This window comes from Mus caroli, chromosome 11 (assembly GCF_900094665.2).
Source record: "Mus caroli chromosome 11, CAROLI_EIJ_v1.1, whole genome shotgun sequence".
Taxonomy (NCBI): Eukaryota; Metazoa; Chordata; class Mammalia; order Rodentia; family Muridae; genus Mus; species Mus caroli.
In genome coordinates, this window is record NC_034580.1 from 92,021,902 (window position 1) to 92,041,961 (window position 20,060).

Here is a 20,060-nt window from a genome sequence, read left to right on the forward strand (position 1 = left end):
CTCAGGCTAAATACAGATAAGTTGGAGCCAGATAAGTTTGGGCTTCAAAGAGAAAAATTTAAAAGGTTCAGAATTCCAGGGCTAAAACTCAAAGAAGTCTTCGGAGCCCAGGCTCTCTCTGTGACCTTGGTCAAGGTCGTTTCCTCCGGATCCACTTAGGCTGTTTATTCAGTAGGAAAAAAGAAAAAGAAAAGTGACTTAGGACCCTGGAAGAAAGTAATTTTCATAAGTAAGCAGGTGGCCCACAACCTCCAGCCTGGTGCTGGTGTGTCTGCGTGGAGCGCGGGAAATTGAGAGGGTTGGAGGTGGGCTGCAACAGGCCGGAGGGGGAGGGGTGGAGGAGGGCTCTGCTCGCCCAGTCTGTCCTAAAGGGGAATCGGTAGCCTCCCGCCCAAGGTCTGCAGGCTTTCTTCCGTTCTTGGGCTCTTTGGGCCTCGCCCCTCCCTCTCACATTCCCAACTCCCAAGGACAACTTGTCGCTGGCTTCAGACGCCCGCCCCGCCTGAGGTTTCCTTGTGTCCCGGACTCTGCTGTTTTCTTTTGTCTAATTTGTCCATTTCTGCACTTGGCAATTTCTTCCGGAACTAACTTGAATCTACTTCTCCCTTGTCTGTAATAGTCAGTTTCTCTCTCTCTCTCTCTCTCTCTCTCTCTCTCTCTCTCTCTCTCTCACACACACACACACACACACCCCGTCTTCTTTTCTTCCTCCTAGCCATCACTGGGTTTTCCAGCTGGCTCTGGCCTGTCCCTGGCACCTCCCCGCTACCTACTGATCCGACGGCGCCCAAGGCGGTGTAGGCTGGTAAGATTGCTCCCGGGAAGGAGGCTCCGGGATGATCCACGCGGCCGCGCCCCGCACCCACCGGCGGCGCCAGGGAGACGCAGAGTTCTCCAGATCCTCCAAGCGCCTTCGGCGCCACCACACCAGACACTCACTGTTCACGAGGCCTCAAAGCGTGGAGGCGGTGGCCGATTCCCCGGTGACCGCCAATTTGGTCCCAAGACACTTCAGGATCTCCCAACCGATGGAGGACAGAGAGGTTCCAAGAGGTAGGTGATACGGTCTCCCGCCCTTGAGCTCATCTTGGGTAGGATTGCGCCGAGGAGGATCAAGAGTGGAGAGGCTCCCCGCGGCCTTGAGACCTGGTGGCATGAGCTTCGATCACCGACTTAGGGTGACCGAGCCGAGCAAGCGAGAGCGGCATTGCGGCCACCAGCTTAACCTTGAGCTCCAGACCGACCTAGGTTTCTGGTTGAGAATTCAAGGACGCGGACGCGCCGACCTCCCTCCCCAATATCTCTGGCTCAACTGCTCCACTCCAACGCGGTGGTACGGGCTCAGGGTCCCCTCCCCTTGTCCCATCGCATTTCCATCTCCAGTTCTTCCTGCTCACAAGCCTAGACTGCAATAGGACCTAAGGCAAAAGAGGTGATCTGCCCTAAATAGCCTCCCTGGTGGTTCTCTCTTTTTTTCTGAAGAGAAAAGTGGCCATTCCTTTCCCGACAAAAAAATTAAGCACTTCTGTCTGGGTGGGTCCAGAGGAGAGCCCCAGGTGCAGAACCAATGTGCACCGCGCTCTTTGCTCTGTAGCTGCCCCCCAACCCCCCAATGAATGGAGAAAGAATGAAGAACACTGGGTTCTTCTTTTGTCTTTGAGAGACTGTGAAAAAAAAAATCCAGGTCCCTTACCCTCTAAATTGCGGGTTTTGATGAGACTCGGGGTTGCCTCTTGCCAAGGAGAGCATGCATCCGACTGAGGGATCTAGACGCCGCCATCTTACTCGAAACTCACATCCACAGAAACGCTATGTGTGAGTGCGGGTTTTTGTAGAAGGGCCTGTCGTTTGCGGGAGTGTGCACAGGGTCCGGAGGTGGGGGGGGGGGAATTGAAATCTATAGGTGTGGTTTCTGGAGATACCAAAACCATGCGAGGTTTGAAAAGGCATGTAGAGAGAGAGAGAGTAAGCACAGAGAGGCCACGCACCCGTGGGTTTTGTGGAGTCTCTGAGGAGTCATTGAACACGAAGGCCTTAGGAATTCCAAATTCCGTAAGACAGCAAACTAGTCAGTGAGCATCAGTGAGGATTTGCCCAAGCATGCCACAGAGACATAAAGTCACACGCTCCCAATTACATCTGTGCTAAGTAACAAAAATAGCGTTGTTTGCCTGGGAACCTCCCTTCTCCCCATTTCAAATAAGACAGTCTGCAGTGTAGTTCACATATGGTAGCATGCTGCCCAGGTCTGGGCTTTCCAGAAGAGATAGAATTGAGGAGACCCATATTGGAGGATCTCAGCTTCCTGAGGGCCAAGTTCCTGTGTCTGGATACACTTAGCTTACTCTTTTGGGGAAAGAGAGACTGGGGCTTTCCCTGAGAGAATATTCTTTCCAAATGTTCCTGGGACCCTGGGACCAATTGCACTTGGTTACAAGTGCAGAGAGGCAGCCACCAGAGATCAAAGAAGCCTCCTTCATTTCAATTACATTGCTCTTGGCTCCCCACTCTCAGGGGCCTCCCACTCCAACACACACACACACACACACACACACACACACACACACACGCACGCACGCACGCACACATGCACATGAACGCAAGCATGCACGCATGAGGATCTCATATAAGGGGGCATGGGACGCTGGAACCCTGTATCAGACGTTCCTCCTTGGAGTAAAACATTTGTTCTCAGATGCTGTAGAATTGTTGAATTCAGGAGGTGTTTTTTGTTTGTTTGTTTGTTTGTTAATAATCTATGGTAATCTTCCTCTTGAAAATTTTCTCTTCCTTCCATCTTTCCCTCATTCCCAGATTTGGTATGCTTCTCTCCAAATATAGAGGAACTGAAAATTCATGGTCTTTCCTGGTTTGGTGAGAAAGGTTAAAGAGGGAAAGGGAGGAATATGTGCCCCATGCAGGCAGCAGCGGAGGAGAGATGGAGAGATGTCACAGGCATCCAAGTAATCACTGCCCTCCCAGACTTAGATGGTTTTTGAGTCTAAACTCCTTTCAAGGTCCAGTGGTACCCTCTTCCCCAAGAGGAATAAGGATCATAGTTTTTGGGAGAAGAAAAAAAAATGTAGGTATTCAGGTGAGAGGACACCTACAGTTTGGGCAAGAGACCCAGGCAGACAGAGAAAGGAATCCAGGGGGAGGGTTGGGGGGAGGGGGTTGAGGATCTTTGGAAAGAATTTGGAAATGAGACCAAGGTCTGGGGGGACCGACATGTTTGTCCTGCTTAGCTGTCCAAATGGTTCTCGATCCCCAAACCCACTTTGATCCATAAATCATAAACAACGAAGAATATATATCCACACTTACAATCTGCTTACTCGCACAGACACCTCAAGAGCAATGGGTTAAAAACAGTTCTCTTTGGCTGCCCTGTAACTTTCCACTCAGCTTGGCAATGTAAAGGGGGCCAACTTGAGCTTCAGAGGAGTCTAGGGAACTAAAGAGCAGGGCTTGAACCTCTTGCTTCTCATCCCGCGCCTCTTTTTCTTGCTTCCAACCCAGACTTTCTCCGGAAAAATGACATAAAGCTTTCGCTCTTTCTCTTTCTCTTTTTTTCTCCCGCGCCCCCCATGTCTGAGGCTTTCTGATTCCTTGAACTTCAGTTTAAGGCCACCTCTCCGAATTGCTGGGGGCGGTTTGTGTCTGGAAATGAGGCCACACGTGGTTAATGACTGTAGATCTTCACTACCCCCCCCCCACTTTCACTGAGATTTCTGCGCTGAACCAGGTCAACCTTCACCTTTAAAAACACCAGTTGGTACTGTGTTTCTCCTCAATGCGGAATGTAATCAAAGGGCAAAGGCACCCGGGGCCAGAAACTTGGGTCTGGAATTCCAAGGTCTTCTTTCTCAGGAAGATGTCAAGTGGCAATCGTTAGCCCACTTCCTGTTCTTCCCCTTTCCCTCCCTCTCCCTGGCCACAGTTATTGGGAGGAAAGCTGGATAATTAACCAAAGTGCCCCCACAGCTGTTCACTGGTTTGGAGCCCCCCCCCCCCCCCCGCTAAGTCTCTCCTGCCCTGTCCCCCTACTCCTCTTTTGAAACACATCCGGACACCTGTTGAAGTCTGAGTCTAACCTAAAGTGGAGAAAGAAGGGGCTTTAGTCTAAAATGCCTAGATATCAGGTGGTAATGACCACAGAAAAATAGGTCCGAGCCAGCATGGGCTTCAGAAGCCTAGCTCCTAAAGTCTTGTTNAAAAAAAAAAAAAAAAAAAAAAAAAAGTCTCTCAAAAGTTACACCTTGAGTTGTAGCCAGAGTGTTTGCTGAGGACTGATCGGATTCTAGGAAACTCCTTCGTGGAGAGAGAAGTCAATGGCTACATACTTCACTTTTTAAAGACAATTAAAAGGGAGAGCGATCCGATTTCTGTCTTTAACTCTTCTCTAGTCCGATCCTTCCTTAGCCCAGGGACCGGAGCTCCTGGGCTCCAAGGTAAGCCAGGGGGATCAGAGGTCCCTCTTCTGGGCCTTCTCGGGATGAGAAGTCTCTTTTTTAATCTTCACTTCTTTGGCTTCTGGTGGGACCAGGTATCTCTGGAGTTAAGTTATTGAAGGGAAAAGAGGTCTCTGCGTCTTTTCTCCAACTCCTTCTCGGACTCCTGGCTGTTAGCAAGGGTGCATAATGGATTCGCATGTCCCTAGTGCGTCCCCGCCCCTCCATGGCACTAAAATGGAGCTTGGTACCTTAGGCAATTTCACGTTGGACGTTGGGTTAAGTTACGGTGCGATCCGTTGGTCCCTCCAGCTGTGGCGGTGATGGTGGGGGAAACAAAACAGGAAGGCCGCTAGACGGAGAGGTGGCCCAGACTGTGAGCCGCAGATTCAAAGAGGCGGGAGAGAGCTTGGGTAGGAGCACCTTAGATTTGTGCTGAGTCGGCTACCTCCAGAGACTCTGGAAGCCCGAGAGAGATTAACCCAGAGCGCTAGCAGCGTGGAGCTGGAAACTAGCTGCCATTGGGAAGTCGCATTGAAGGGGTAAAGGGACGTCGCAATTACACAGATGCTATCCTCAAACTGCAATGCCAAGGGCCTGCGGACCGACCTCAATCCCCACCCTCTGGGATCAGAGGAGATGGCAGGTGTATGGAGAGGCTCTGTTCAGACCCCACGCATACTAGCATACTAGAAACTCTGATTTACTGCCAAGTGGGACCTCAGTGCTTAGGAGCCAACGGTCTTGAGAATCAGGGCCGCCGCCTCGACAGGCTTCCTCGGTTTTTACCGAGTGAGCATCCTCTGGGCGAGTCTCTGTATCCCTGAGCTGAGGAATATTTCTCCACTTTGGAGAACAATTTACTTGCTTCCTCCGAGCCACAACTCCCCTGCACCCGCCCCGTTTCCCAGCTCTGGGGTTCTTCTTTCAGATGCCACCTCCCTTGCCACCATTAACAACACTTGCAAAACCCCACTAGGTCCCCAGCAAAGGAACACTTCCATCTTCTAGAAACGGTCAATTAATTAAAGAACATTAAGAAGCCCGAGGAACTGTAATGGGGCTGTTTGGAACGTGGGGGCGCTGATGAGGTCATTAACCTCGGAGTAAAGATTGGAACTGCAGACGGGCCTCTAGGCCCTTCTCAGCATCCGGGTTTTGATCACTCCACCTGTCCATAGCGTTCAATCTTTCTCCTCTTGTCCAGCGATGCGTTTTCCCCTTTATTTTCTCTTTCTCTGACCGCCCTCGGGGAAGGTTTTATTACTGCTAGGTATCTAAAACTAAATGCCTACTTCTACATACCTGTCACAGACCAAAATAACTCAAGAGGTCACAAGAAGTAACCACACACTGACTGTCTAGGCTCAAGAGTCTCCAGTTTGGCTCCTTAGACCTAGCCCTAAAGTGACGAAGCTGAAATTTCCTCTAGACCAAAATATACCCTCAAGAAAAAGACATTTTTCAGGGGAGAAATGGTTTCAGAAATTTGCTCTGTGGATCAGCTCAAGATAAGGCAGTAGCCACAGAGGGCTCAGGTCCTGGTGGAGAAACCCCTAAAACTTTGGTTACAGTAGGCACATTTTCATCATAAGGCAAGTGTGCAAAAACTAGTGTGCTGTAGGTTGCTTTGCCTCTGTCCCAGAGCTTGCAGCACCCATGAGAGACGCAGGGTATTCTAGGGAAGGCCAGTGACAGTACCCACAGGGCTTTGTGGTACACATGGCTGCCCCCTTAGTTGGTTTTTCCAAGCAAAGTTTCACCGCTCTCTGCTCTCTCTTTCAGTTTTGGTTGCTTGTATATGAACAGCAGGGGGTGGAGAGGGGGCTGGTTCTTAACATTTTAGGGGCACTCACTGTTACTTTAAAATTTGATAAAAACAAAACAAAACAAAACATGATCCCATCCCTTTTTATGTAGTCTTCATTAAATCCCATAGCTTGCGGGGGGGCGGGGGGGGGTTAGTGCTACTCAGTTCCCAGACTAAGGGCCATTTGGATTGAGGGAAGGGGCCAGTCTCTCTGGAAAACGCTGAAACCAAATATTGGTCAGTTTATGTAGATTTCACTTCTTGTCCTTTGGCTGGTAGTTTCATGTTTGCCAGGCCACCTTGCACCTTTGAAAATACTCAGGGCTGAGCATAGCAGTCCACATCCTTAATCACAGGACTTGGGAAGCAGAGTAAAGTGGATCTCTGTGAGTTAGAGCCCAGACTGCTCTACAGAGTGAGTTCGAAAGCAGAGAGAGCTACATAGTGAAAGTCTTGGAGGAAAAACAAAACAAAACAACAGCCCAGCCATTTGGATCTCTGAGTTCCAGGACAGCCACGGCTACACAGAATCTCTGTCAGAGAGAAAAAGAGAGAGGAGAGAGAGAGAGAGAGAGAGAGAGAGAGAGAGAGAGAGAGAGAGAGAGAGAAGAAAGAAACACTGAGATAGCAGCAGCTGGGTCTGGACTCCCAGTGTGAGCTAGCCTTTCTTCCCTAGGACCAAGGGGACTCAAGCATGAAGCAGTACGGGAAGCTTTGCTGGAGAATGTTGATCTTGGTCTGGCAGTCTGACCAATTCCTATGGAGGCTGGGCTTAGGCAGCCTGTTAGGTACAACAAACAAACAAAACAAAACAAAAGCACAAACAAACAAAAACCCCAGGAGAACTCCTGGAAAGAGAAGACTTTCCCCAACTGTCCTCTAGCTGGTACCCTGAACTGGAAACCAGGATCCTCAGTAATGTAGTCTGTGTCAGTGTGCTGATCCACGCTCCACGCTCGTCTGTGTCAGTGTGCTGATCCGTCCCCTGAGTTTCCTCAGAGCCTTTAACTGCCTGGGGCTGAGGCCTTGAACTGAGGTTGGGAAACATCAAGCTTTACTAAAAGGAGAAGGATTTGAAAAGAACACACACACACACACACACACACACACACACACACCTCTGGTACTGAAAATTGATCATGGAGTCTTGTGGATTTTATGCAAGCACTCTGCCATGAGGCTACAGCCCCAGCCTGCTTCTAAATCCCTTTATCATCCTGTTTGTGAGACATGAAGAACAGACAACCTCTGGTGATCCCAGGGGACCTCCCTACTTTCCCTTAATGTCTTCCTCTGTTGTGGCTTATTTCAAGCCCATCAAAAAGAGTATTTCTCTTCTCTAGCTAGGAAAATTGTCCTGGCACCCTACCCCAGCTATACTCAAGCCACTTAGATCCCCACCCCACCCCCAGAAAAAAAGTTGGGCCTCTTCAGGACCTTGAGAGTAGGAGTCCCCTCCCCAGGGCTATGTTCAAACAAATGATGGGGTGTGGAAATCACCTACTTTCTTGTACACACTTATTGTGAGTAACCTATGCCCTTCCTGGCTCTTCTCCATTGTCTGTACATTTCAAGCAATCCTGCCTTGGAGCAGGTAGGACCCTGACCCTTGTTAGTGGCCTGCCTCTCAGCTGCCAAACCCAACAGCTCTGCTCTATGGCAAGGAACCAACGGCTAGCTAGCTAATAGTATTTAAACCCCTGCCTGAAAATGAAAAGAAAAAAATAATCAATTTTCTGCTTGGGACAGCTTAAACTGACTAATCGTGACTGTGACAACCTGACCTAAATGTTTTTAATCAGAGCAGAAGAAATATATACCCATTTGCTCCCTACTTTACTAATTAAAGAGAGCTAATTGGTGTTTTCAGGAACTTCCGACTGAGGGTCAGAAGCCTCTAGTCATCTTTTCACCCCTCTTTGCCCCACCCCGCCCTCAAAGGATGGTCCCCACCATGGAGTTGGCCTCTTTCCATCAGACAATGGGGGGGGGGTGCTCCAGACCCTCTGGCTCCTCCTTTGCAGCCATTACTTAGGCCCTGAAAAGGACACACAGTGATTGGCCAGAAGTTCTTGCCCAGCAGGGTTGTCCCCTTTCACACATCCCTAGACTTGTTTCCAGGAGCCAAGACCTCTTGCTGGTTGCCAAGTCAGCACAGCCAAACTGGTGGAGTGTGGCTCCCACCGGAGGCCCAGAACTCAGCCCAGTGCTGGGCATGAAGGGCGGGGGGGGGGGGGGGGAGGAGTTTTAGAAAATGTTCCTCTGATGTGGAATAAAAAGTCCCCACTGGGCAAAAGTCTCCACCTATATGGAAGGTTTCCTGGCAGGTGCGAGACCCAGTTCTTTCCAGTCATTTCTTACACGCTCTGTTTCACTTCAGGCTTCTGCTTACCTATCCCCCTCCCCCCATTCACTTTATATGGCAGACCCTCTCCCCAACCTCAGCCAAGGCAAAGGACTCACCTGGAAGCCCTTATACAACCAGCTCTGCAGACCCCCACTCCCCCACCCACCCCATGAGATCCAGAAACTTCAGGCTACAGGGAGTTTGAACCTGAAATGAGCCAGATAATTGCCCCAATTCGTTGTTCCTTATTGAAGAGATAGTTTACAGGCTAAGAGGTTCAAAGGGCCTCACTTTTATGGACACTGCTTTAAGTCAAAAGAATACATTACACACATACAGGCTGAGGCTCTCTTGCCCTCCAACCTAGACTGGTTCTCTGAGAACAAAGGAGACTTCCTCCTTCTCTTCTCTCCTCCCTCCTCCTTCTTCCTCCTCCCCCTCCTCCTCCTCCTATCTCTGTCTTCTTACTCTGTTAATACTTACTAAATGTTCTCTGCGCAGGCATCATACGTAATTCTAGGCACACAGTACATGAATTACTATAGCCACCCTGAGATCTAAGACATCCAGGTTTTTTTGTTTTTGTTTTTCGCAGATGTATAAAGGAAGATATTTTTCAATCAGGAAGTGTGTGTCAGAGAGAGGGGGAGAGAGAGAGAGAGAGAGAGAGAGAGAGAGAGAGAGAGAGAGAGAGAGAGAGAGAGAGGCAGGCCCTGGCAAATCCTAATGGTTTAGGATATAACAGGATGGAAATAAAACGGAGGATGAGAATATCTTAAAGTTTTGAAATATAGAATGCTTTACTAAGAGGCAGATAGTTTCCCCTGCCCTGGAATGAACAAAGAAGGGAGGCAATTAACTGGCTAATTCCAAGACCCAAATGCTTTCCCTTGAAATGGGCGGATAATGAGGCCCACAGTATGTTCGCAGTTGAATTCGCCTGATGTCGCTCCATTTCCCCCCTAACTTTGGTGAATCCATTGGGCAATCACAGTGAGACGCACAGACGCCAGACGCTGCACGTGGACGCGCGCGCACTCACGCACTCACACACAGGAATGCTGACACACACAGACCCGACTTTATTCTGCCTCCAGAGTCTTTTATGACTCAGCCTTGGGAATGAAAGTAGAGTTTGGAGAGAAATAATGCGCCTGGGGCCGGATGGGGCGCAGCTGCTCCAGATGTGTGCTGGGTAATTAGGCGTCCGTGAGAGATGGTGCCCGGCTGGGAAACGTGCGTCCTCTGGGACCAGAGGCCCGGGCAGGCACTGTGTCACAGTCTGTCCCATAGTTGGCTCCTTGATGCCTGGTCCAAGGACTCCCTCACTCCTCTCTGCCTTTCCCTCTGTGCTGGGATTCTCTGGTCTCTCTGTCTTAGGCAGATGGTTCCAGAAAAATGGTGTCTCTGTCACCCAGAAAGGAGAAGAGAGGGTTTGATTTCTGCTGTCCCACACGTCTCGGGTCCTGAACAGCTCAGGCTCAAGGGCCCAGAGTTCCGAATAAAGTCTGTCTTTGCTCCACCTAGAATATAATACAATTACTGGTTCTGGTCAAGAATGCCCTCTGGCTTTGGAGTGTATGAAACATTCATATATGGAACACCTCTTAGTTTCACACGGTTTTTAAACTTCACTTCCCTATCCAATGGTTCTTTTTCTTTTGGGCTTTCGAAGGCCTAAAGCTCTGGTCCACTCTCACTCAGCTAGGAAGGTAAGGAATTGGCCATCTCCTGCCTTGCGTTTGTCTTGGCTCTGTCTCCATCTAAGTTTCCTCTATCTTCACTTCTAATGTTCTTATGGATTGTGTCAAATCTAAAACCCAGGAATCTCCAAATTTGCAACAAAAACTGTCTTTAAAGGTTGTCGTTCCGGATGAATTATGGTAAAAGAAAGCCATCGCGTTTGTTGGCGTGAATGGTGATCATTTGAACTAGAACGTTCGCTTTGGAGCGATTTTTCCATCCCTGCTCAATTATTTTTAATATTTGCTCAGATCTTGAGCTAACTACTTGATTTTTTTTTTTTTTCAGACCTTGGAGACTTCGTTTTCTAGTTGAGGGAGGGAGTTAAAGATGCTGGCGCTGAGCTGCAGCGGGCTGCAGAGGAGATCAAAGGAGACTCCGCTGTGGAAGGCTCCCTAGTAGCGGTGGGGGCTGGTTGGAGCCTTCCTTAGCTGTCCAATCCTTTTGCAGACAGCACTCTTTAATCTTGTTTCTCTTGCTTGGCAGAGGGCGCCAAAGGCGACGCGCTGGCGGCCAGCTCCAAGCCAACCAGACCCATTGCGTCCGTCTGCAGGAACCTGTCTCTTCACCCTGCTTTGGACACTGAGCTTCAGAGGATCTGGCTGCGTGCTGAATCAACGCCAGGGCGCCGCCTAGAGGTCGGTCGCGTCCTCGGTCTCGCTCACCGACCACAGAGCTGCTTGTCCAAGCCACAGTGTCAGACTTAAACAAAACAAAACAAAATTCCTGCTTGGGTCAGAGACTTGGTTTCTGGGACCGTTGACTTATCAGAAACTTGCCTCCTCTCTGCTTCATAATGAACCCCAGGAAGAGAGAGGGACCAGGGATCTCAAAGAAATATTTGTCTTTGTGACACCGACTAGGTGGAAGAAAAGTCTCAACATGTCAGTTTCTTTTAAGGATCTTAGATTCTGGGTCTAGGTCTGCGCTAGTTCGTCTCACTACCCAGATTGCTCAGCCTAAGCTCCTTCTCCAGTCTGTGCCAGGATGATGCTTTAACTTCACGAAGAAAGGGGCTATGGAAAAGTTACCCTTTTCTCTTATAGATCCATCACGAGGTTTCTAGATAATTTGGAGATGGACCTGTTCTGGAAAAGAATTTGGAAAACATCTGGGTGTGTGTGTGCAGTGATAGGAAAAAATTGCCCAAATAGCCTTTACTTACTAAGTAACCTCCCACCGGTGTCCCAGCAATAGTCAAGGGGGTACTTGGAGACACCAGTAGCCCTGCCCAGGGAAGTTTGTGCTGAGCCTTTGAAAGCTGATTTTTGAGATAAGGATGACCTTGGAAGGAAACAGTTTGGCATCCGACCAACTGGGTTGAGGTGTCCTTAAAGTTCATGCAAGCTTCTTTTTTGAGACTGAGATCAAATGCCTGAGTTGTGGAGCTGCAGAGCCTCCGAGAACACGCGCTCCGAGAACGCGAGTGTGTATGCACACAAGGTTGCTGAGCTAAGGGTGTAGCCTCTTCCAGTTTTCCAAGGAGCCCCTGTCTCCAGTCATGGAGCTACAGAGACCAGGCCAGCAGTGGGCTGGGAGCCAGCACACTGATCTTGAGCCATGGCTGTCCCTGACCAGGCAACTCTATTGGAGATAGAAAAAGAATAGTTTTGAGTAGCTGAGGACCACTCTGTCCTTCTTCCTCCCTCTCCTATATCTTCTAGAGGAAAATGCTAATAGAAGGTGTCACTGTGTCACCACAGTGTTTCCAATAGAAGTGGATAATGATGAAGGCCAAAGGAGGGAGCACACAGTGAGGATACATGATGGGCAGAGCTGGAGGGGCTCCCCCATGTCATTTTGGGAAATAAATATTCTGTAGGCATAAGGTACTTCCTGTCACAGGTGCTCTTCCCTCTTGGTGCCAGGTCCTCCCACAGGGTGGACTAAGACACTACTGCTCACCCCTAGCCAATCTTTGGCAGAATGAGACTGCCAATTCAGCTTTTTTTTTTTTTTTAATAGGAGACACCTTGGTATTTTCTGAGACCCCTTTAAAAAATCTATCTGTATTTTTTTAATCTCCAGAGGAGGGAGACTTGGCAACACTTCCTGGAGGGAGGGATGAGTTGGCTAGGTTGACACTGCACCTGTGTGTCTGTGGGGCAAGGGACCCCTCCTGGGTCTGCAGCTGAGCCTCAGCCCAGTACCTGAGCTGAGCCTGAGATTATCTCAGCCTTTTGGGTGTATTTTAGACCTGAAGCTTTGGAGCTTGGTGATGAATAATTGGGGTGCAGGGAATCCCTTTGCTGTCCCCCTAAATCGCATAATCATGTACTTCCTTCGAGTACACAAAGAGGGTCAGAAGCCACTATCATGGCTCCTGGTTCTCTGGAGTCCCCGGAGAAAGAGAATTTTTTTTTTCTATTAGTTTTGCGCTGCAGTGCTCTGGTAGAACAAATCCGGATTCCACGAAACTGTGGAGGGGGTGGGGGAGCAAACTGCCCATGACTGAAGGCAGTGGCAACTTGAGGTCCACTGGTTGCTTTGATTTGGTTTTGAAGCTTGTAAAAGAAAGGGAGAGAAGCAAGCAGTGAGACTCGGGGACAAGGAACGCCACTGTGCTGTCATTTGTGCTTTGTACGCGGGACAAGGAGATCCCCGCAGGGTTCACCTCTGGAGCGGCTCACTGCTCAGCCCCCTTCAAGCCCTGAGAGTTTTCCAAGTCTTATCCCCTGTCCTATTTTAACAAGTACCTGGCAATAAACGGGTGGGGCAGGACAAAGGTCTGGAAGCCGGAGAGCAGCGGAAAACCCTAAACCCCCGCAACAAGCAGATAGCACATCAGCTGGGCTTGTAGCGAGGAGTGCAGGGCTCCCAGCTCTACCTAGCAGGCTGCTAGGAGCCCCCCCCCCCGCAACTAGAGTCCTTGGTTGGGTTCTGGGTTCTAGGGGCCCAGGTTAGGTGTCCACAGGCTTCTAGTCCTGGCCACGGAGCTAGAGAGAAAGGCACCGAGACCCGGGAGACTTCTCTCCACGCGGGCAGAGTCTGCAAGCTCTAGCCTCGTAAATTGTTCTCCTTGCCTTATACCCGCCCGGGTCGTGTTTCTTTTCAGGACAAGAGGGGATATAAACTGTTTGAAGTTCATCAGCACGGTGAAGTTTTATTGTATTTCCGGTCCCTAAGATTTACACCCTGAAAAGAGAAGCCGGCAGCCTGGCAGACTCCCTCCATACCTCCGAGTTTCCACGCCAGAGACACACAGTGGCCAAGCGGACACTTTGCTTTCCGGGAGCAGGGAGGGAGGGAGCCGGCTCCGACCGACTCTCCCTCAAAGGCTCAGGTAAGTCTAAGAGGCCTCTGATAGTTGTGGTGACTGAGCCACAACCTGTGAGGATGTGCGAAGTGACTTTGTAGGGATGGAAGAGAGCGGGAGACAAGGATGTACTCAGACTAGAGAAAGCAAACTTGTTCTCTGCCTTTCCCCAGCCAGGTCCCCCAACATCTCCACTTCTTTGTAAATGCGGAAAAGAGTGGCCTACCTGGGGCTGTCCAGCAGCTGTGAAACCAGAGTCCTATCGTATGTCAGCAGCAGAGTGACTGTTTCAGCTTTATTGTTTGTGCTCTAGAATTCAAGGTGCCTTCTAACCCTGACTTTCTCCGTCAATTTTTTTCCTCAGTTCTACTTGGCTCCACTCTCCTGTCTACTCCCCTGTCTCAAGGCTGGGGTTGCCTTCGAGTTGGAAGGTTTGATATCTGAGAGCTGCCTGGGAGTCTGGGTAACCCTGGAGCCCAGGGACTGGCCAGATGGTGAGTGTGTGCGAATCTTCCTAGCAGTTTGAAGTTAAGAATCCTTTTCATCTGGGGAGCCCTCCAACTCTGGTCTGTGCTGAGAGGCCAAGTAGGTATCTCACAAAGGCCCAGGTCTAAGCCTTGGTCAGGATTCTTGAAGTCAGTTCTGGATTTCTGGGTCCAGTACTTAAATTCCTGGTTAACTAGCAGCGGAACTCTGTTAGGAGAAAGTCGAAGTAAACAAGTTAAGCAGAGGAAGTAAATTGTGTGGCCATTTTAGCTCACAGGGTGGGGGTGGGGGGTACCCCAGTGAGACCTCACCTGCCAGGGAGCTTGAACCGGGACTGTTGAGTGAAGTAGGTAGTTTCATGTTGTTGGGCCTGGCTTTCTGAACACAACGACATCAAACCACCTGATTCATGGCAGTTACTGCTTCTTGCTTAGCCGGGGGAGTTCCGTAGGGTTCTCCAGGACTGGTATGTCAGTTACCCCTGCAAAATAATAAAACAGGCTTGAGGGTCCTCAACTGAGAATAGCAAAGATGTTCCCTCAAGAAGAAATCTGGGGAATCCTGAGGATGTCTCTTCACCTTTTAGAGATAGATAGGAAGGTAGACAGAGAGAGAGGAGAGGAGAGGAGAGGAGAGGAGAGAGGGGGATAAAATGTGAATATTGTTATCTCTCAAAGCCAATGTAGGGGCTGAGCTCTTTTGCTGCAAAGTCAAGGATAACAGTCAGGGCTTCAAGCCTTTGGGTTTTAGGCTCCTGTCTGCAGCCAGATCTTCCCTGAAAGGTCTCTGCACAGAATTGGTTTCCAACAGGGCTACATGGGGGTGGGGGTGGGGAGGTGGTTGTCCTCTGAGTCTTTGTAATCTTTGGATGGGGCGGGGGGGGGGGAGCTATACCTCAGCCAAAGTTTGAAGCTCCTCTAAGGAGCCAGTAGGTCCCAAATCCCAAAGAGAAACATCAAGACCCTTTGCAGTCTCAGCCTTCAGGTTGTCAGGGTTCCTTCTAGGGCCCCCTAGTGGGAAGGGCTTCCTCTCTGTGTGTGTGTGTGTGTGTGTATGTGTGTGTGTGTGTGTGTGTGTGAGAGAGAGAGAGAGAGAGAGAGAGAGAGAGAGAGAGAGAGAGAGAGAGANTGTGTGTGTGTGTGTGTGTGTGTGAGAGAGAGAGAGAGAGAGAGAGAGAGAGAGAGAGAGAGAGAGAGAGAGAGAAAGGGGTATGAGGAGTCCTTCCTTTCCTAAATTCTAGTTGGCTCTTTACCCACTAGCTGAGCTGGCCTCTGGGTTCACACAAAGCCTGAGGACCACCAGCCTCTGGGAGAAGGGCCTAACCAGCAGGGGAATCTAAACTGCTAAGTTACTCAGTATGTACAGCCTGCTGTAATGGTGGGACTAGAGTCTGGACAGGGTAAGGCAGTTTGTCCTCTCTGACCCTAGCGCTTCAAGGCTGCTGCTGGCTCTGTGCCCAGGAAAGAAGTTCTTTGGAGTGCTGGTGGAAGAAGGACTTGCCAACAAATAGGCTAACTTTTGTTCCTAAACCCGTTCCCTGCTTGAGGCAGAGGAAATGTGCAAGGGGCCCATGAAAGAGGCCCTGACCGGATGGGACTCCGGCGCCAGGCTGATTTAGATTCAGGGGTGGGGATGGGTGGGTTGGGAGGGGGCATTGAACAAGAGGCCTCTGCAATGGCAAAAAGCACAGGGAGACCCACTCCCGGAGCAGAGCACAGTCTTTCTACAACTCACTGCTCTGATTAAAAAAAAAAAAAAAAGGACCTTAGACAATGTCCTATGACATCTGCTTATCTTCTCCTGTGGGCTAAGGGGCTCTGGAATGTTCCTGCTGCCTTACCTTGCTTCTTTGAGGACTACTTAGAAACCCAAACAGGCAACAGAAGCCTGGCCACCTTCCCTCCCTTGGTTCCCCACCCACCCTGGCCACCTCCTCCCAGGAAAAGTGCTATAAAAAAATAAAAAAGAAAGAAAGAAAAAAGAAAAAAAGAAAAAAGGGGGATTTAAGAGAGAAAGGAGGAAATAAAGTCTTTGGAAAGCAGAGAGTTTTACAACAGCCAAAGGTTTTATGGAAGCAATTATGTAATAGCTTTCTACCTGCTCAGAACCCTTTCCGCTCTGCCTGCCGCCCACTGCCCACTCCGTTTGGTCTCCTTGATGCCTCCTCCCAAAGGACTCAGTCACCTCCCACTGTCTTGGATATCTGTGATGGCTGAGAGTTGGTAAGAAGATTCCTCAGGTCCAATGGGGCCACTGACCTCTGACATCCTATGCTGGATGACAGAAGATTTCGTTATTTTCCAATTAAGACCCTTCCTTGGGGTTGTGGAAGCCCCCAGGCTTGAGTCCCTGCGAACAGAACTTGATACCTGTTTGGAGATTATTTTGCACAAAGGGCGTGGGTTCTGGGATCTTGTTTTTCCCCTCCAGTGTCTAATGGAACATGTATCTTCAAACCTCACTGTATCCCAGAGTAGGTCTGGAGTCTAACCTGGGGCTCAGAAGAATTGTCTCCAGTGCCTGGGGACTTTAACAAGGTTGTTGTATGCAGCAGCAGTGTTTTGGCCTTCACAGCATTATGACCTTCACAGTCACCTGAGGACTGACACACTCTCCAGTCGGCTCCTTTCCCTTCACCCTTGTACAAGATACAAGTAATAATATCGCCACCCTTATCCCCTTCAATACCATGAAATAAGTGTCACATAGAGCATGCTGTCTCTGCCGGCTGGGGGAAGATACGAAGTAAAAAGTAAAAAGATTTCATGGCTGGATAACAAAGTCACCAGATTCCATGACCTTTTCTGGGTCGGTTGGAGGTATTTGTTTCATCGTCCATTAAAATGTTCCAGCAGGACACTGTAATTGAATCCAGCTTTAAGTCACACACATTTGTTTGAAGATGTAGTATGAATTTTGCTTGGATACTAAGTTAGGAGGCAAGATTCACATCAGCTAACATTGTATAGCCAAAATTTAAACATTAATACCCAGGTTTTTGTCTTCCCTATAGGTGTATTGATTTTTTAAAAAAATATATTCACACGAGCTTTGGGGTTATATTTAAAAAAAAAAACACAAGACATAATCACTGTTAGCATTCATTATCCACAGGGAATATACACATAACCACATATGAACAATTAGATCTTAAATGCCTGTGCCCCGACACATTTAGTATTACAGTTGGAAAGATAATTGTATATCCTATAAAGGTATATAATAGAGCATATTTGACCTCTAGACTCCCTTACAGAAATATTGGTTTGAAACAGACAGGCAAGTCAAATACATCTGCTTAAACCCGGCAGGCTTCAATATCAGCTGTAGCTTATCACCTAAAAACAAAATATTTTCTCTTTTCTCAGTTTTCCTTTATTTCCCCCCGCCCCGTACTCCCATTTCAATCCCTAGATTTTCTCTTCTTACTGACAGAGACACCCTCACCCCACCTCCCACCAAAGACTCTCCCAAAATGCAGGCACTTACCCCGGCTGGTTGTGGTCAGCAGCAGCCTCTCTTTTTGGCTGCCCTGGGCCCCAGTGTGGTCCAGAGGTTTTGCCTTCCTGTTTTTGTTTGTTTGTTTGTTTGTTTGTTTTCATACTACATGCCACTAGCCCCAGCTGTGTTCAGCCAAAGTTCCAGTGTAAGACATGACAAGGGGCTTTAGGGGATGTGGGGTTTTCTTTCTCTCTAGGACTGGAGGTGGCTTGCAGAGTAGCTTTGCTCTCTGGACAGAGTGACCCCACTGTAATGTGACTTTTGTTAAGTATCTGTAGGTCCTAGGGGCCACAATTCTGTGTGTTCTGTTCTGGCATGGTGGGTACCATTGCCTAGGAAGGGAAAAAGATTTGAGGGGTTCCAGGGATCACGAAGCATTTCAGCAAGGGGGCACCCACCCTGGTGACCATTTTGTCCTTTGCCTCTGTTGAAGCTGAGCTCAAGTTTGAGGCAGCAATCCCTTCTGGAAAGCTTGCAACAAGGGTGAGACTTCTTGCTGCTGCTGCGGCTTCCCCTGGAGGGGGTGAGATGGGGTATACACCCCAGGGATGAGGGGGAAAGTTCATTCTCTTCTGTAATCACCTCTCCAGAGAAGGCAAGCTCCCCAAATCTTGTGTGCCCCCCTCCCGCAACCCCCAGTATCTTCTTACTTAGAAAAACTGCTTCTTACTTAGAAAAGAGGCCTGGGTCTCCTCTTCACCCATCAGTGATTCCATGAGGGATTAAGAACGGCTCCCTAGGCAGCTATAACCCACAAATATGAATTTAAATGGATTATCTCCCTCTTACAGGGCACAAGCCAGGAGCCCAAAGGTTCTTCCTCTGATCCTTTCTCTAAACTAAACCAGCCCTTGACTTCTCTCTCCTTGTGAAGAATCTGCAGCAAAGCCCGGGAGAGGAATGGGAACCAGGAGGGCAGCGGGCACAGCCCAGCGCCTACACAGCTTGGGTTTTAAAAACAGCCTTGCTCCATCACTTTTCCATAAATAAAAGAGCCCCGGCCCACAGTTCACATGTCCTTTTGGGCCCTAATTTATATACTACAGAAAATCATATACCCACCTCGACATGCTTCATAACGCTGTTATTTATGACTGGGGAGGGGATTTTTTTTTTTTTTGGCCTGAAGACTATATTTATTACAGGTAAAACTGATGGCAGATTTCATAGGACTAGCAAAGCAGGAACAGGTGCTCTGCCCTAACTATGATTCATTCGTTCCAGGCCCAGCTTCTTGCTGGCAGATCCGGGAAGCTCTCTTGACTTTTCCAAGCGTCCAACCGCTACTTAGAAGAATTTGCATCGGATTTTTGTTTCCCCATTTGGATACTACGGGGGGAAAATAGATCTTCACGCTGTTTGGTTCCGGATCTGCTGGGCTGTCGCTCTCCAAGAGCGTGGGTGGAATTGAAGGGGCCGGCTGGGCGCCCGCATTGATCTTTAAAAAATCATTTTGAAATCGCCATAATGTGAAGAAATATGGCGCTTCGCCCTCGTATTTCACACGTAATGACACGAGATGGCTTCATTTAGAAAGACAAGCGGGCGGGACTGTGTGTGTGATCTCGGAGGTGATCCGCAGCCTTCCACTGGGCAGTAGGAGTACTGGCTAAAAATATATAACCCCCAAGTTAGAACGGTTCCACTTTTTCTAAAAGAAGGGGAGGCTAAGGAGGGGGGGGGGGTTCATGGCTCCCGGAGCAGTCTGCCTAATAACGGTCCAGACTCAGAGAATAGCCAAGAAATCTGTCCTTAAACCTAACCCGAGGAAACCAAGCCTGTCTAGGGGCCGGGCCTCCCAGAGCACCACACCGGGGGAGGCGCCTGCACCCAGGCAGAAGCTGTAGAGGCAAGAGCTGGGAGAGCCGCCAGGAAACCAGCCCGTGGCCTCGGGGGAGTCCCTGCGCAGGGCCGCAGATTAGCTGCTAATAAAATGCACTATTTGTAATCTCCACGAGAGGATTGTAGGGGAGAAGGCGGCGGGTGGGGGAAACGGACTGATGCCGGGGACTCCTCTGTACTTGCTACCTCCTATGTCAGTATTTGGACCTTTTCTAGAGCGGCAATTCCGGGTGAAAAGCGCTGGAGTGCTGAGAATTTAGCTGGCCTCTTTCCCTTTTTGGATGGAAAGGAAGGTAACCTGGTGTTCCTTACTGTGCCGTTTGGGGAGTCTTCTTCCCCTTCTCCAGAGATCCTTTAATCATTTCCCACATTAGCCCTCTCATCTGGACATTTTTAAGGGTCTCAGAGATTCCTGGATGAAGGACAAGAAATGACCATGGACCCAGCCCTTCACCAAGGCCCAAGAAAAATTTTTAAGGAGTTAAACAAGACTGGTTAGTCTCCCGAAACTCTTTTGTAGACTAGTTCCAGGGCCTGGTGTGTCTCTTTGGCCTTAGGCAGGCTATAATTTCAGGACAGATAATGATTCTTTGGACACTAGTCCCCTTTCGCCTCTCTCAGCTG

General features: G+C 49.3%; 1 protein-coding gene across 3 annotated transcripts; it reads left to right on the top strand.

The window, feature by feature from the left end:
* The first annotated feature begins 575 nt into the window (after window positions 1–575).
* LOC110304337 lies at window positions 576–19,219 on the top strand. 3 transcript variants are annotated; one of them, XM_029483934.1, is made up of 5 exons: window positions 576–618; window positions 716–1,053; window positions 10,838–10,989; window positions 13,407–13,634; window positions 13,972–14,686. In XM_029483934.1, the coding sequence occupies exons 2-4, from the start codon at window positions 837–839 to the stop codon at window positions 13,488–13,490; spliced, it is 453 nt and encodes a 150-aa protein (XP_029339794.1). In that variant the 5' UTR covers window positions 576–618; window positions 716–836; the 3' UTR covers window positions 13,491–13,634; window positions 13,972–14,686. The 3 variants fall into 3 exon arrangements, 1 of the variants encoding a protein (XP_029339794.1); XR_003838093.1 differs by lacking the exon at window positions 576–618 and adding an exon at window positions 18,819–19,219 and having other exon boundaries at window positions 714–1,053; window positions 13,972–14,101; XR_003838094.1 differs by lacking the exon at window positions 576–618 and adding an exon at window positions 18,819–19,219 and having other exon boundaries at window positions 714–1,053; window positions 10,905–10,989; window positions 13,972–14,101.
* Window positions 19,220–20,060: the final 841 nt, after the last annotated feature.

Bases quoted from the DNA above. Each gene is read 5' to 3' on its own strand.
- LOC110304337 (XM_029483934.1), top strand. From the start codon at position 837: ATGATCCACGCGGCCGCGCCCCGCACCCACCGGCGGCGCCAGGGAGAC. The intron at 1,054-10,837 runs GTAGGTGATACG...CTTGCTTGGCAG, and splicing joins GGACAGAGAGGTTCCAAGAG to AGGGCGCCAAAGGCGACGCG. The intron at 10,990-13,406 runs GTCGGTCGCGTC...GTTTCTTTTCAG, and splicing joins CGCCAGGGCGCCGCCTAGAG to GACAAGAGGGGATATAAACT.